At 38.8% G+C, this 16,960-nt stretch overlaps 1 protein-coding gene across 5 annotated transcripts in view; it reads left to right on the top strand.

Moving 5' to 3' along the window:
- Positions 1-801: 801 nt before the first annotated feature.
- RAD18 (RAD18 E3 ubiquitin protein ligase) overlaps positions 802-16,960 on the top strand; it is a 107,318-nt gene continuing 91,159 nt past the window's right edge. For 3 of the 5 annotated variants that reach the window (XM_038565773.1, XM_038565774.1, XM_038565778.1), the window contains exons 1-2: positions 802-960; positions 6,857-6,938. In XM_038565773.1, coding sequence (XP_038421701.1) covers positions 910-960; positions 6,857-6,938 — 133 coding nt within the window. In that variant the 5' untranslated portion in view covers positions 802-909. Of the gene's footprint in view, positions 961-1,626; positions 1,702-6,856; positions 6,939-16,960 lie in introns of all 5 variants that reach the window. The other 2 variants (XM_038565777.1, XM_038565775.1) reach the window with 2 other exon arrangements.

Raw genomic sequence — 16,960 nt, forward strand, 5'->3', positions numbered from 1 at the left:
AATTCCATTGATAGGAAATCATCCCCCAGATATCTTGGCCCAAACGCGCCAAGGTTCATATAGTGTGTTCATTGCAACTCTTTGCAATAATGGAAAACTGGAAATAACCTAAATGTCCTACAGTATGGGACCAGGTTAATAAATTATGATACATCTATGTTATAGACTACGTGGCTATTGAAAAGAATGAGGTAAATATGTACATCATTAATATGGAGAGGTCTTAAGATGTATAGTTAAATAAATAGAAAACTCAAGTTGACAAAGCTATGTATTTAATGTAATGATATGGGGGGGGGAGCAATTATTTGTATATCTGCACAGGAAATATCTGAAAGGCAACATGCCAGAGTTAAGGTGGTTTATCCCTGCAGAAAAGTAAAATAAATTAAAATTTTATCTTGAGAAAAGAAAGAACTATTCAAAGTCCAGAGGCCCTTATTTGTGACTCTACTCGTGTGCAAAACCTGATGTGCGCTTTATTTTTTTATTATTATTTTTTATTTATTTTTTTCGCTTTTTTTTTTTAAGATTTTATTTATTCATGAGAGACAGAGAGAGAAGCAGGCTCCGTGCAGGGAGCCTGACGTGGGACTCGAGGCCGGGTCTCCAGGATCACACCCCGGAACGAAGGCAGGGGGGCCAAACCGCTGAGCCACCTTAGGGAAGCTCGATGTGTGCTTTTTAACCGCTTAAAGGCTCGGAGAGGCCAAGGGAAGCTCCGCGCGTGCGCAGTGAGAGCGTCTTTGGCTGCGCTCCGCCCACGTACTACAACTTCCAGCAGGCTCCGCGCTCGCCTCAGGCGCGTCGCTGGCTGATGCTGTCATGCGTAGCGCGGGGAATTTCGAGTAGCGGCGGAGCGCGGGAGGCCAGTGGGTGCCGAGCCCCCCAGCTTCCTCAGGGCAGACCATGGACTCCCTAGTCGAGTCTCGGTGGCCTCCAGGCCTGGCGGTCATGAAGGTGAGTGCTCGGGGGGAGGTTGGGTGCACCGGGGTGTGCGCCGGAGGCCAGCCCCGCCTTGAGAGGGCAAGAGGAGGAGACGGGCGCCGCGAGCTGGGCCGGTTGCCGCTCAGCGACCCGGTGGTTTGGGCCTCGGTTTCCTGTTGCTGCGAAGTGGCGGGGTCCGGCCTCGGTCCCTTGTGGGGGGCACCGGCGCCGAGCCGTTCAGCCACGAGAGTAGCAATGACCTCGAGGGGAACGCCCCCCCCCCCCCCCGCAGTGACAGCGGCGGTGGCTGACGGGGGCGCACCTGCTCTGCCTGCTGCCTCGTCTCCCATCCCCTAGCGCTGGCTTGCCCTGGCGCCTCCCGGACGTGCCCCAACGCCTGACACTCGTGCGCCTCCCTCTGAAACGAGACCAGGGCTCAGGCTCTGCACCAGCCTTTCATCTCATTCCATCCTTTCCCTTCAGTGACATTGGTTTGTTTTTGGCCAAGGCATCCCAGGCCGGGTTACAGTGGCCGTGAGCCCTGGGTTCCTGCTGCGCTGCGGCAGCAGCAAACACACACGCTGGGCCGTGCGAGCTTAAGCATCGGTCGCTTGCTTTTTTTCCCCCCTCGTGCTCCGTAATTGTGTATTTCTGTTTGCGTGCAAGGTCACTTTCTGGTTCTGTTCCTCATTTTTGTAGATTTGGGGATTACGGTACCTGTCCCACTGACGCTGAAGACTGACTTTGAGGAGTAAGTGAAGGGATTTGGGGAAGGTTAGTAGAAGAATAAGGCGTTTCTTCTTGCCATCACCAGGGTCATCCACAGTGCTTGAGGACTTGAGATGGCCCCGTGGTGAAAAGCTGACGTTGTGGAAGCATCTAGGAAACATGTCGTTTTGGAGTTGTGACCTTGGGGTCAAGGTACCGTGGAGGAGGGACGCCTCGGTGGCTCAGCGGTTCAGCGCCTGCCTTTGACCCAGGGCCTGATCCTGGAGTCCCAGGATCGAGTTTCACATCGGGCTCCCTGCATGGAGCCTGCTTCTCCCTCTGCCTGTGTCTCTGCCTCTCTCTCTCTCATGAGTAAATAGTCTTTTTTTTTTTTTTTTTTAAGATTTTATTTATTTATTCATGATTGTCACACACAGAGAGAGAGAGAGGCAGAGACACAGGCAGAGGGAGAAGCAGGCTCCATGCAGGGAGCCCGACGTGGGACTCGATCCCAGGTCTCCAAGATCGTGCCCTGGGCCAAAGGCAGGCACCAAACCCCTGCACCACCCAGGGATCCCATAGATAGTGTCTTTAAAAAAAAAAAAAAAAAAAAAAAAAAAAAGTACGGTGGAGGAGCACATAGATTTGAGATCCAGTGGTCTTGGTTTAAATCTAGCCGCTGACTCTTATTTAACTGTGTGATCTTGAGTGGGTTACTTAACCTCTCTGAGCCAGAATTTCCTCAACTATAAAGTGGAGACAAAGAGAAATAGTTTATGGGATTGGTTAAATGAGTTGATGTGTGTAGATAGGGATCTTGTCTGGCTTATTATTCACTATGCTTACCAGTGCCTGACACATAGAACATGCTCAGAGATTATCTAATTGGTTGAAGGTTCTAAGTATCTGGAAGGTAGTAAGCATTCAGTTAATATGTCTTTATTATTATCTTTTTTTTTTTTTTTTTTTTTTATTTATTTATTTTTTTTTATTATCATTTTTTAAAAAAGATTTTATTTATTCATGAGAGAGAGAGGGGCAGAGACACAGCAGAGCGAGAAGCAGGCTCCATGCAGGGAGCCAGATGTGGGACTTGATCCCGGGTCTCCAGGATCACGCCCTGGGCTGAAGCAGGGCTAAACCCCTGGGCCACCTGGGCTGCCCCTCTATTATTATCATTAGTACTTAACATGCAGTAAGTATTTCTTTCCCCCATTTTTATTTGTTATTTGGAAGATTGAATTGGATAAAGGAAGTCAAAGCTCTGCGGCTTGTAAAGCTTCTTGGTTTGTAGATTTAAGCTTATTTTACCACGACTTCCACAGTGTTCTTTAGAGGCAGATTCCATGTACTTAGAGGCAGGATTTGATGTCTCACCACAGCATTGAATATAGGGTTCAGCACCCAAGAGTGTGCAGAGATGGAGTTGATTGAGCCCATATTAGAATCATGGTGGAAAGCCAGCCCCTGCTAGTGTTTTCTATTTTTCTAATAGCTCTGTATTTTATTTTTACCGTTTGTACTTATTAATACTCTTTGTTTTGCCCACCTCTCACCTTCCTAGCAACCACAAGTTCTCTGTATTTAAGAGTCTGGCTTTTTTGTTTGTTTTGTTTTTTAGATTCCACATAAAAGTGAAATGGTATGGTATTTGCCTTTCTGTCAGACTTACTCACTTGGCATACATAATACCCTCTAGGTCCATCCGTGTTGTCACAAATGGCAAGATCTTATTCTTTTTTATGGCTGAGTAATATTACATTGTATATATATATGTACCACATCTTCTCTATGCAACCACTGACATTGGTTGCTTCCCTATCTTGGCTATTGTAAATAATGCTGCAATAAACATATTGCATATGTCTTTTCAAATTGGTGTTTTCATTTTCTTTGGGTAAATACTTTGTAGTGGAATTACTGGATCATGTAATATTTCTGTTTTTAACTTTTTGAACCTCCATAGTGTTTTCCATAGTGGTTGCAGCAATTTACACGTTCCTACCAACAGTGCAGCAGGGCTCCCTTATCTTTACATCCTCACCAACACCTGTTATTCCTTGTTTTTTGATACTAGCCATTCTAACTGGCATGAGATGATGTCTTATGGTAGTTTTTTTTTTTTTTTAATTTTTTTTTAAATTTTTTATTTATTTATGATAGTCATCACACAGAGAGAGAGAGAGAGAGGCAGAGACACAGGCAGAGGGAGAAGCAGGCTCCATGCACCGGGAGCCCGACATGGGATTCGATCCCGGGTCTCCAGGATCACGCCCTGGGCCAAAGGCAGGCGCCAAACCGCTGCGCCACCCAGGGATCCCCTTATGGTAGTTTTGATTTGCATTTCCCTCATGATTAGTGATGTTGAGCATCTCTCCCTGTGTCTGTTGACCATTTGTATATCTTTTTTGAAAAAATGTCTATTCAGGACCTCTGCCCATTTTTAAATGGGATTATTTAGGGGCTTTCTTTGGTATTGAGTGTGTAAATTCTTTATTTTAGATATTAACCCCTCATTGGATATATCATTTGCAAACATCTCCCATTCCCTGGGTTGCCTTTTTTTCTTCATGGTTGCTTTTGCTGGATAAAAGCCTTTTATTTTGATGTTTTCCCAATAGTTGATGTTTGCTTTTGTTTCCCTTGTCTGAAGAGACATAGCTATAAATATGTTGCTAAGGTAATGTCCAAGAGATTACTGGCTGTTGTTCCTTTTAGGAGTTTTATGGGTTCAGGACTCACATTTAAGTCTTTAATCCACTTTGAACTTACTTTGTATATGGTATAAGAAAGTGGTCCAGTTTCATTTTTTTTGCGTGTAGCTGTTTAATTTTTCCAACACCATTTGTTGAAAAGACTGTTCTTTCTCCTTTGTGTAGTCTTGCTTCCCTTGCTGTAGATTGACTGACTGTAGAGGTATGGATTTATTTGTGGACTCTCTATCCTGTTCCAGTGATCAATGTTTTTTAATCCCTTTATTATACACCTACCAATTTCTCATCTAGTTTTTGCTTGAACTTTTTCCAGGGACAAGGAATTAGCTGCTCCCAGAAGTAGTTCTATTTGAAATTCTTTCTTACACGAAATAGAAATCGGATTCTACAACCATGGTTGCTAACCTAGGATTCATAGAAAGACTTTCATATCCAGAATTATTTATAAAATTTTTGTTTGTATGTTTTTCTGAGAGTTCATGGTTTTTATTTATATATTTAAAGGGATCTGTGACCCCAAAAACTTAAGAACCTTTCCACTAATTATTAAGTCTTTTCATTGATTGCCTACTTCCCCCTTCCACTTCCCCTCTTCTAAGTTGAAAAAATCCTAGAGCAGTCATTTGACCACTCTGATTTACTGCAGTGCATGTTATGGTCTTGAAAGGGCATGACTAGAAATTTGGATAAGAATGTTATAGCTCGTGTGATACAGTGTGACATTCCACAGATCTTGGCCAGTATGTATCAGAACCACTCCTCCAGAAAGGATAGTTATATAGAAGAAAGCACTCTGACTTCCAGCCCTACCTCTGCTCTTAATTGATGTTCAACACAGTCCTCTAGCTTTTTTGTGTCAGTGGTAGTTTACCATCCAAAATAATGGAAGATTTGGCATTTTCATGTTTATTTTCCTGATTTTATAGTAACAGGTAATTTTGGTTTTGACAACTTATAAATGGAGTATGTGTATATAAGTAGAAAATTAAAATTTAGATTAAGATAAAGGAGAAAATGGAAGTTACCCATCACCCTACCACCATCCAGAGGTTACCATGGTTTAATGTTTTCTCTGTTTAATGTGTGTGTGTGATGTGTATATGCATTTAAAATTTGGGCTCAAAAAAAAAAATAAAATTTGGGATCACTTTGGAGTCAACTTCTTGGGTTTGATTCAGCCACTTAAAAGCACTATAGGCTTCATCTGTAAAAATGAGATACAGATGCTATAGACCTCAGAAGATTGTTATGGAGATTAAACTGGATAGTTTATTGTAATGTATTGCTGTAGATTTGTTCTCTGATTTTTTTTTCCCCATGGCATTAATGATTCTTTGAAACTTTTTTTTTTAATGGCTACGTAATATTTCATCATATAGACTGTTAGTGACATTGGTCTTTTTTGTTTGTATTTTGAAAATTTAGGTGATACACTCATGGCTGAAAAAATATGAAACTCCCTCCCAACCTGTCCTTTATCCAGTTTTCTGATCCATTACTATAATTTATTACTTCATTGTGTATCTTTTCGGAATTTCTTTGTATGTATACAAGGTAAAAATAGAATACATTTTTATTCTGCTCTCTCTTTTTAACAAAATCAGCATGCCTTCTTTCTTGTGCTTATTTTGGCAATCTTTCTGTATTATTATGTGAGTGAACTCGCTCTTTTTTTTTTTTCTTTTTCTCTTAAAATCTGCTCCAGTAGTCTACTGAATGGAGTAACATTTTATTTTAAATGATTTAGAAGATTTTGCATTGTGAGTATAGACCCTTTCCTATTTGGATTGCATTCCAGGCTGACACACACCTGTCTAACTTCCCAGATTGACCACGTCTTTACCTTCTTCTGCTGTCACTGGCTCCAGCTTTTTCCAGGCCTTCCTCAGTTGGCTCCACCATATCGTATTTACCATGTGATACTGTGCAGAAAGCACTGGACTGACTGCCAGCAGGGACATAGGAAATTTAGTCCTGGCTTGACTCATGCCTAGTATGTGTGCGTGTTCCCTCATTTGTGAAGTAAGGGTTTTAACAAAACACTTTCTAATGTTTGGCTTTAACATTGTTTGATTTTTGTTCTTAATCTGTGTGGTGAATGGTTATTGGTACCTTTCACTCAATCGTGACTGGGAATGGGGTCTGAAGTGGAAGAAGCTTGGAGTAGGAGCTGGAAACACATGGGAAATGGAACAGGAATGGAGTAGCCCTTTTGTAAAGGGTTGATGCTGTGGAACAGGAAGTTGTACATTGTCAACTCTGTCTCTCGAAAGCTTTTTCAGTAACTTGACATTTGAATGTGTCAGTTACAAATGAGAAGGTTTTTCTTGATTTGTCAAGATTCCTTACAATTAATGTGGAGTTAATTCTGAGTTTGTATTTGACAAAAGAGTACTATTAAGTTTTGTTTTTTTTTTTTTTTTTTAGGGGATGGAAAAAGAGTTCTGTGGTAGACATTCCAGTCTTGGTGTTTTTCTGATAGGTATATATGTATTTTTGCATTTCAGACAATAGATGATTTGCTGCGCTGTGGAATTTGCTTTGACTATTTCAACATTGCAATGATGATTCCTCAGTGTTCACATAACTGTAAGTATGCATTGTCTCTGTGAGTTAGTAAAAATGTGATTTTTATATAAGATAGTGTTAATTTAACACCAAATGTGAGTACACATTTATTTTTCCCTGTTGGCTCCTTCCTCTTGGATACCTATTTTTTTAAAGCAGAAAATTATTATATTTTAACATGCAACTTCTGTACAACCAAAAGGTAAAACATCACTATAAAGTGTTGGTGAGAAAACGTGGTATTTCATTTGCAACGTATGGCAAATAGTTGACATCCTTACTCATAAATGCTCTCTTAGAAACCAGTAACAAGGACACTAACATTCTAAGGGAAATGAAACACACACACACATAGAGGAAAATGAAATAACAATGACTAGTAAGGTTTAATGACATATGAAGATGTTTGAACTGAGCAATAAGAGAAGAAAAACCATTTCTTTGTAATATTATATTGTCAAAGATTAAAACATTGACATCTAATATTTATAGATTTTGGAAAACAGAAGTCTCATAGATAAATACTCGGTGACAAGATTGATGACAATCTTTACAATTTTGGGAAAACCTACTTTTTGACTCAAAATATAAATTTTGGATATCCTTAATTCCAATGAAATGGAACTACTAGGACTATTTCAACAAATTGGGTAGAAAAATTAGAAATAATTTATATATAAGCATGTTACTGCATAGGAAGTTTGTAGCTAATGTATGGGTCCAGGAGACTGCTTGCATATCAGTTTATTTGCCAGTACACCCCAAAAGGATATGCACAAAACTCCGTTAACAGATAATGTTGAGGAGTAGAATCAGGAGGAGAAAAAAGCATTTAAGAAGTAAAAATACTATTCTTCACAAATTTCTGTGTTCTTGGAAGTCTGGAAAAAGATAATTTTTTATGAATCAATTTTAAGTTTATCCTGGGGTAAGTGAAAATTATAAATATGTGCACTTAAGACATATGGGAACACTGAAATTAAGCCTTCATTGACAACTGTCCTGAGCTTCTCTTTGTAATAACGTCTCCATCATTCAAGCTCCCAAGATTTTAGTCCATTGTCAACAGTGAAAGCAGTGAGCATGTCTGGTTACAATTCTCCCCAGTGACAGACACCCTCTAGGTAACTTTCAAACGTGAGCTTTCTCGGTCCAGTTTTTCTGATCTGTGAGAGGATCTACTCCAACACATAATCTGTACATTATGAAGACTGTCTTTTGGGTTTGAAGATGATGGTAGAAGCGATAGCATCGGTTTCCTGTTTAGTCATCATCACACTCATTTCTCCAGGGGGATATTCCTGGGGCCAGAGATGGGAGTGAAGAACACTTGAAGGAGTAATATTGCCAACAGAGGTCTGGTAGTACTAATTCTTGCTATTAAAAGCAAAGATGGCAAAAGTGCGTTTTCCTGGAACTATCATCTACTGTGGTTCTCAGTTAAGACCCATGAGTTAAGAAAGTCTGTAGGACAAAGAATGTTCCTGATGTCAGCTGTCCTTGGGCTATCTGTAAATCTCTTCTTTTTGTGTTCATCTCAAATCCCATCTTCTCCCGTATTCTTTTCTTATGTCCCCTCTTGGATATTTATATGCCTTTAGTAAAATTACAGCAATAAAGATCTTGGTCACTGTACGTGGTTCTTTATTTGCTTGGTACTTTTAGGCAAATTTTAGGCAAATGTTAAATTTCAGAGTTTTTGTTTTGTAACAGGAAAACACATAGGTAGTTCAATCATGTAGTCCTTGACATGAATATTCAAAGTTTAAAGATATATTCAAATATATTCAAATTTTAAAAATCCCAGTGGGAGAATCTACCACTGAAGAGTATTATAGACAATTTTATCACTTACCTTTCTGTGTGAAGCTGGAAAGACTCCTATATTGAAATTTGCTTGTACTTAGCTTTATGAGTTTATTATGTATTTTTTATTCTCTAAGATTTTATTTATTTATTTGAGAGAGAAAGAGATATAGAGAGAGCACATGCAGGAGGGGAGGGGCAGAGGGAGAGGGAGATGGAGATGGAGATTCATATTCCCACTGAGCATGCAGGACCCTGGGATTATGACCTGAGCCTAAGGCAGAGGCTTAACCATCTGAGGCACCCATTTGCCCTTGTATGTTGATGCATTTAACACATAGTGGAGAACTTGTTATTGTTTAGGAGCTATTTTCAAGTGATTTTTCTTGGAAGGTTAAAAAACAAACAAACAAACAAAAAGGGAGGCTCAAAAAACAGTTTTGATGGAAAGTAGTTAGCTTTGGTAAAAAGTTTCTATAGCAAAGACCGAAGAGAGTGGTGGTGGGTAGTGGCATGGGCATTAGAGATATACTTAGGCTTGACTCTACTCTCCCACTTACTAGCTGGTTGAATTTGCAAATGCTAACATTTCTTCAAATGTAAACATTTGATGAATAATTTCTACTTTAGAAGATGATTAAATGTACAGAACTCAGTGTCTGGCATGTTATAGGACCTTAATAATTGTTAATCCCTTTTTACATTAGATTGACATTAGTAAAGATAAGTTTTGGAGATTTTCTGAATATGTGTTAAAATGATCTTTATTTAGGTGTAACTTACAATAATAAAATACATCAATTTTAAATGCATAGTAAAGTGTGCAAGCGTCAGTGAGGTTTGACAAAGATAACCATGTAACCACTATAATTAAAATACTGGGGGATCCCTGGGTGGCGCAGCGGTTTGGCGCCTGCCTTTGGCCCAGGGCACGATCCTGGAGACCCGGGATCGAATCCCACGTCGGGCTCCCGGTGCGTGGAGCCTGCTTCTCCCTCTGCCTGTGTCTCTGCCTCTCTCTCTCTCTCTCTCTCTGTGTGTGACTATCATGAATAAATTAAAAAAAAAAATACTGTACATTTCAATTTCCTGGTAGAGTATTTCCCATCTTGGGCAGCCTGGGTTGCTCAGTGGTTTAGTGCCGCCTTCAGCCCAGGGCCTGATCCTAGAGACCTGGGATCGAGTCCCACATCAGGCTCCCTGCATGGAGCCTGCTTCTCCTTCTGCCTCTCTCTCTCTCAATGTGTCTCTCATGAATAAATAAATAAAATCTTTTTTTTTTTTTTAAAGAGTATTTCCCATCTTAGTCAATATAGCCTCGGGCAATAACTGTGTGTGTGTGTGTGTGTGTGTGTGTGTGTGTGTGTGTGTGTGTGTTTCTGGACTCTTTTCTGTTTTTCTCTATGTTTATCCTTGTGCCAATACCACACTGTATTAATTACTGTCACTTTGTAGTAAGTCTTGATGTCAGACATGTTAAGTCCTCCCATTTTGTTTTTCTTTATCAAAATAAATTGGACCTTTTAGATCTTTGCATTTTATATACATTTTCATATAAATTTTAGACTCAGATTTTCAATTTCTACAAAAAAGCCTGCTGGTATGTGCATTGGGTTTGTCCTCAATCTAGAGATCAATCTGGGTAGAAATGACTTATTAACAATGTTGAGTCTTCAACAGATGAACATGATATATTCCTCTGATTTTATAGCTTTAATTTCTCTCAACAGTATGGTTTAGTTTTCATTGTACAGTCCATGAACATAGAAATACAATTTTTTAATTGACCTTTTATCTTGTGATCTTGGTAAATTCACTTTTACCAATTTTGTTGGTAAACAAAATTGTCGATGCCTTTGGAATTTTTTTTTTTTTTTTTGGGAATTTTAACATACATAGTCATGTCATTTGTGAATAAAGACACTTTTACTTTCTAATTTCTATGCCTTGTATTTGTTTTACACAGGCTAGTATTTCTAGTACAATGTTAAATAGAAGTGGGTGGACATCATTTTTCTTAGTCCTAATTTTGTGGGGAAATCATTTAGTCTTTTAAATATTATGTTAGCTATAGTGTTCCTATATTTTTAATACATTTTCATAAATTTATCAAGGTGAGGCAGTTCCTTTCTTAATTAGCTGAGCGATTTGATTTTTTTTTTTTTTTTAAATATAAATGGGTATTGAATTTTGTCAAGTGTGTCTTCTGCATCTATGGAGATGTTCATATGATCTTACTTTATAATATTATAGAATTGCTTTTTGATTTTTAAAACAACCTTGTATTCCTTTCATTAAATTTATCTATTTATTTTAGCTATTGAGTTTTTTGGCACAGAATTTTTTAATACTATTCCTTATTACTTTTTTCCTTTTCATGGTTGAAGGATCTGTAGCAATGTCTTATTTTATCCCATATGCTAGAAATGTCTTTCTCTTTTTTCCTTAATTTATCAATTTTATTACTCATTTTAGGGAACCAGCATTTAGTTCATTGTTTTCTATATTTTGTCTTTTTTCTATTCATTGATCTATACTTTTTATTTGTTTCACATTACATCTTTCTTTTCTCATATAACTATGTGAAGCTATAAATTTTCCTCTAAGGCCTGCTATAGCGACATCCCACACATTTTAATATGCATTTTCATTTTTAGTCAATTTAAAATGTATCTGAATATGCTTTGTGATTTCTCTGACTCATGAGTCATTTAGAAGTCTGTTTTAAATATTTGGGAGTTTTCTTGATGTTTTCCTGTTACTAATGTCTAATTTTGTTATGTTCTGGTCAGAGAACATAATCTGATTTCATTTCTTTAAAATTTTCTTAGACATTTTTATAGTCCATCATATGATATTTCTTGGTTAGTATCTTTTTTTTCTTTCCCCTTGGTTAATGTTTCATGTATACTTGAAAAGAATGTCTATCCTGCTGTAGTTGGGTGGAGTATTCTATAAATGTCAAATATTCGAGCTGGTTGATAGTGATCTTTAAGTAGTCTTTATATTTTATCAATAATGAGAGAGGTGTGTTGAAATCTCCCAACTATATTACAGATTTGTCTAGTTTTCCTTTTACTTTTGTCCGTTTTTGCTTTATGTCTAACAATGTATATACGGTTAACAATACTATACGTGTAACAATTTGTTAATAGGGTAAATTTCATGTTAGTTGCTTATGGAAGGATCATAATTCTGGACCCTATTACTTTCTCATGGACAGAGATGGGCATCCCTTCTGTAGATGAAAGATCACTTTTTATGAATTTGGTGAACTCTGCTTAGTTGAAAAAATTAGCTTTTACTTCTTTTTTTTTTTTTTTTAAGATTTTATTTGTTTATTCATGAGAGAGAGAGAGAAGCAGAGACATAGGCAGAAAGAGAAGTCAGCTCCCTGTGGGAAGCCCATTGCAGGACTCAATCCCAGAACCCCGGGATCATGCCCCAAGTTGAAGGCAGATGCCCACCCATTGATCCACCCAGGTGTCCCTACTTTTATTTTCATTATTTGTTTCTTTGTCACTTAGAGTTATCATTCTTTAAGAGGAAGTCAGTAGGGAGTACTTTCAGGATGATTATTTTATGAGCACTTATTTTTCATATTGTACCTCTCATGATTTGGTAGGCCTTTTCTACTAAACACCACTTGTCACAGGCTCCTCCAATACCAAAAGTTGCTTTGGGTCTGTAGTATTGTTGTTGACACAAAAGTCCACGGAGATTAATAGGAACTAGATTTGGCTATCATGTTTCACTGTTGTCCTGGATTGACTTGAATTGGTGACCCAGAATCCTACCCATTTATTGCTGCTCCTTAAACATTCAGGATTTATCATTTTAAACTTTATTCTGTTTTGCTCTGTTTAGCTTTTTTGGATATGGTTAATGAACATTACATCTGCAGTTCTGCTATTAAGGACACTTTATACTATTGGAGTGTGGGATATATTGGCAGAATGCAAGTCAGTTAAATTGATCCAAAACCATTCTTTAAAGAGTACTTTTTTGGGAGATTGAATGGACTTATTCCAATCTATAAAACACCATTGAGTGAGAAATGTTTTTACTCATAGATTGATGTGTTCAAGTGCCAGTTTTCATTGTACTTGTCCAGTGTTTCTGACTTGATAATGGAAGATGCTCAAAATATTAACTCCTAGTTGAAATCCTTGCCTTGTAGCCATTGTTAAATTACCACTATTTTAAAGATGGATCAGCAGTCATTTTTCTTTTTTGTTTTGTGGGTTTGGATGTACAAAACTAATTGAGGTTTCTGCTTTAATAAAAGGCAATTTAATTTCTTTATTTAAAAATTTTTTTTAAATTTTTATTTATTTATGATAGTCACACAGAGAGAGAGAGAGAGGCAGAGACACAGGCAGAGGGAGAAGCAGGCTCCACGCAGGGAGCCCGATGTGGGATTCGATCCTGAGTCTCCAGGATCGTGCCCTGGGCCAAAGGCAGGCGCCAAACCGCTGCGCCACCCAGGGATCCCTAATTTCTTTATTTTTAAGTGAAATATGGAGTATTCCATTTATTGACCTTTGCTAAATTAAGAGGCAGTGGAAGTTTCCTTTAGGCAAATAATGTGTTTTTCTTCTTTTATATTCTTATGAGGCAGCACTGTGAAATAAGATGGGAGAGTAGTGATAGCTATACATATGGCTGGGACATACAGTTATGCAGAACTGCATGTATGGGAATGCTGGAGTGCTGGTTGTCAGTAGGGATATTATTCTCTTACCAGCTAGCTGGCCATTTAACTCTAGAACTGGAGGCAGAGGCCAGCCTTTTCAACTTTCTAGGACCTATTCCTTTCAAATGGGGAACTAGATTTTCTGCTTTTAACTGGATACTCTAGAACTATTTTTGAAATGGTTCATTTTCTCATACAAGCCTTAAGATCACACACAAAAATAACTGGTTTAACTTTTAGAAATTGGTTTTTTACTGTTAGGGTGCTAGGTTCTTGATAATTGAAAGCTAGCAGTTGGCTGTATCCTGTTTGAGATGAGAAATGCTTCCTTCCCCAAAGCTTGGATGTTTTTATTTTTATTTTTTTATTATTTATTTTATTTACTAGAGACAGAGGGAGGATGCCAGCTGTGGGAGGGGCAGAAGGAGAGGGAGAGAATCTCAGGCTGACTCCCTGTGAGTGTGGAGCTCAATCTTATGGTCCTGAGATCTTGACCTGATCCAAAGTCAGGAGTCTGACACTTAACAAATGGAGCCATCTAGGGGCACCCAAAGCTACCCTTTACATCACTGTTTTATTCTATTCTCCCCTACCCTATCTGCAGAGCTCATAGTTGGGTTTTGGGAGGAAAACCAGACTTGACAGGAGATTTAAATAAAGCCTTAGTTCAGAGCTCTTCAATGGTTCTACTTTGGTTGGAATGTGATAGTTGCTCACTAGAGAATACATTACACTGGTCTGCAGTTCACCAGTACATATTTGGTAGTAAACTAGTAGACTGAAATTAAGCCAAGAGCTTGATCCTCTTGTGCCTGTGTCTGGTTCTCCATATGTGAAAACAAAACACATACAAGATTATGCAGAAGAGAAGGCAGTAGTCCCATTATATATACTCTGGTACATGTGATCTTGTAATGAAGTAGTATTTATTTGTATTGTATAGGCATATATAATAAATATATTTTATAAGCAAATTGTATATATTTTATTTATTTTTTAAAGATTTATTTATTTATTTATTTATGATAGACATAGAGAGAGAAAGAAGCAGAGACACAGGCAGAGGGAGAAGCAGGCTCCATGCAGGGAGCCCAACGTGGGACTCGATCCCGGTCTCCAGGATCACGCCCTGGGCCAAAGGCAGGCGCCAAACCTCTGAGCCACCCAGGGATCCCCAAATTGTATATATTTTAAATAATTAATATGTTAAAAGCATGAGCTCTGGTACTTGCCTTTGTCACTTATTACCGTTGTGATCTTGGGCAAATTGGCTGGACTCTGTGCTGCATTTTACTTATTGTAAAATAGGACTAATATTAGTACCAGCCTCAGGGTTGCTGTAGGATCAAAGGCATTATATATTAAACATACTTAAACAGAGCACATAGTAAGTGCACAGTGTTATGTTAAACCACATGAAATTGCTAATATTTGTTCTTTTTTGATTTACCAAAAAATGACAGTTGTATATAGTTAAACCTAACAGCAAAAACAGTAATTTAAAAAAATTATTGTTCAATCAGGATCACATATTATGGATGCAAATTACTGACCAAAATCCATTGAATCAATATGACAGGGTAGGGCCTGGGAAAGTAAATGAAAACCAACAGTAATCTCTCCAAGTGATTTGGATGAGTAGCCAGGTTTGGGAAATCTTGATTTACAGTATTGCCCAAGAGATTTTTGTATACTGTGAAGAGAATAACATTGATAGTCAAGAGAATGAATCTGGGGAGGAATTTTGTTTTTTTTAAAGATTTTATCTTATTTATTCATGAGAGACACACAGAGAGAGAGGCAGAGACACAGGCAGAGGGAGAACCAGGCTCCACACAAGAAGCCCGATGTGGGACTCGATCCCCAGACTCCAGGATCACGCCCTGAGCCAAAGGCAGGTGCCAAACCGCTGAGCCACCCAGGGATCCCCCTGGGGAGGAATTTTTGCCTAAGAATGAATCATACCTCATGTCTCAGTTATATCTGATTTAGGTGCTGGAATGAATTAAGACTTTTGGGGAGTGGTGGTATAGGATGAATGTATTTACACAAGAGAAGGGCATGGATTTTCAGGGGGCAAGTTGCAGAATGCTGTGGACTGAATTGTGTCCCTCCCAGAATTTGTAAGCCCTGAATCCCCAGTATGATAGTATTTGGGAGATAATTAGGTTTAGTTGTGGCCATGAAGGTGGGCCCCTGATGAAGGGAATAGCGCCCTTAAAAGAAGAGACACACATAGCTTGTTCTCTCCCCCTGCCAAAGGAAGACACTGTGAGTAGGCAGGCAGCCATCTACCAAGTCAGGAAGGGAGTTCTCACCACAAACCTACCACATTGGCATCTTGATATTGAACTTCTCACCTCCAGAACTATGAGAAAATACATTTCTTTTCTTTAACGAACAATCTATGGTATTTTATTATAGCAGCCCAAGCAGAATATTCTTCCCTCCAGTACTTTGTAGCATTGATGTCATTTATTCCACTTCTACAAAAGCGCACATAGGAAGGAATATACATATGTGTGTATGTGTACACACACAAATAACCTCTAATACCTTGCTGCCATTGTTTTGACGAAACGTACCTGTTAGATCAATTAAGAATAAGAAAAATAAAAGTTTTTATTTTACCTGTATTCCTTCTCCGGTGCTTTTCCTTTGTTTATTGTAGATCTAGGTTTCTTTCTTTCTTTTTTTAAGATTTATTTATTTATTTATTCCTGAGAGAGACAGAGAGGCAGAGACAGGAAATTTTTTTCGTTTTTTTTCCCTCAGCTGTGTCTAATCTACTGAGACCATCAGAGGCATTCTTCATTCTGTTACAGTGCTTATCTCTAGCATTTCTTTTTGATTCTTTCTTAGAATTCCCATCTCTCTTCTTACATTGACCATGTTATTCCATGTCATCAACTTTGTCCAGTTGTTTTAAATTCCTAGTTTATTAATTCCAGCTTTTGTGCCATATTTGGCTATGATTCTGATGTGTTCAGTTTCTTCAAACTATGTCTTTTGCTTTTTAGTATGCCTTGTAGTTTTTTCCTAATAACCAATCCTGATGTACTAGGGAAATGGAACTGTAATAAATAGACCTTTAGTAATGTGCCCGTGGGATGTCAGGAGAAGTACAGTGTTCTATGATTACGTCTATCATTTAGTGAGTCTGTGCCCTGGACTGTGGACCTCACAGGTGCTTCTTAGTTTGTTCCTCCCCTTAGGTGGGATAGGATGAGTAGAGATAGCTGAGTCACTTATTTCCCTTCCCCGAGGTCAGCTGGGCTCTGATCATATCCCAGAAGACTTGGGTCTGGTAAAATAGTTTCTCTTGAGGGCAGGCTTTGTCAAGAAGAACAGAATGCTCTGGAGTATTGCAAAGTGATTACTTTCCCCCCTCGCCCTGCAGAAAGACCAGAGGATTTTTCAGATTGTCACTTTGAGGGATCCCTGGGTGGCGCAGCGGTTTGGCGCCTGCCTTTGGCCCAGGGCGCGATCCTCGAGACCCAGGGTCAAATCCCACGTCGGGCTCCTGGTGCATGGAGCCTGC

This window comes from Canis lupus, chromosome 20, assembly GCF_011100685.1.
Source record: "Canis lupus familiaris isolate Mischka breed German Shepherd chromosome 20, alternate assembly UU_Cfam_GSD_1.0, whole genome shotgun sequence".
Lineage (NCBI taxonomy): Eukaryota > Metazoa > Chordata > Mammalia > Carnivora > Canidae > Canis > Canis lupus.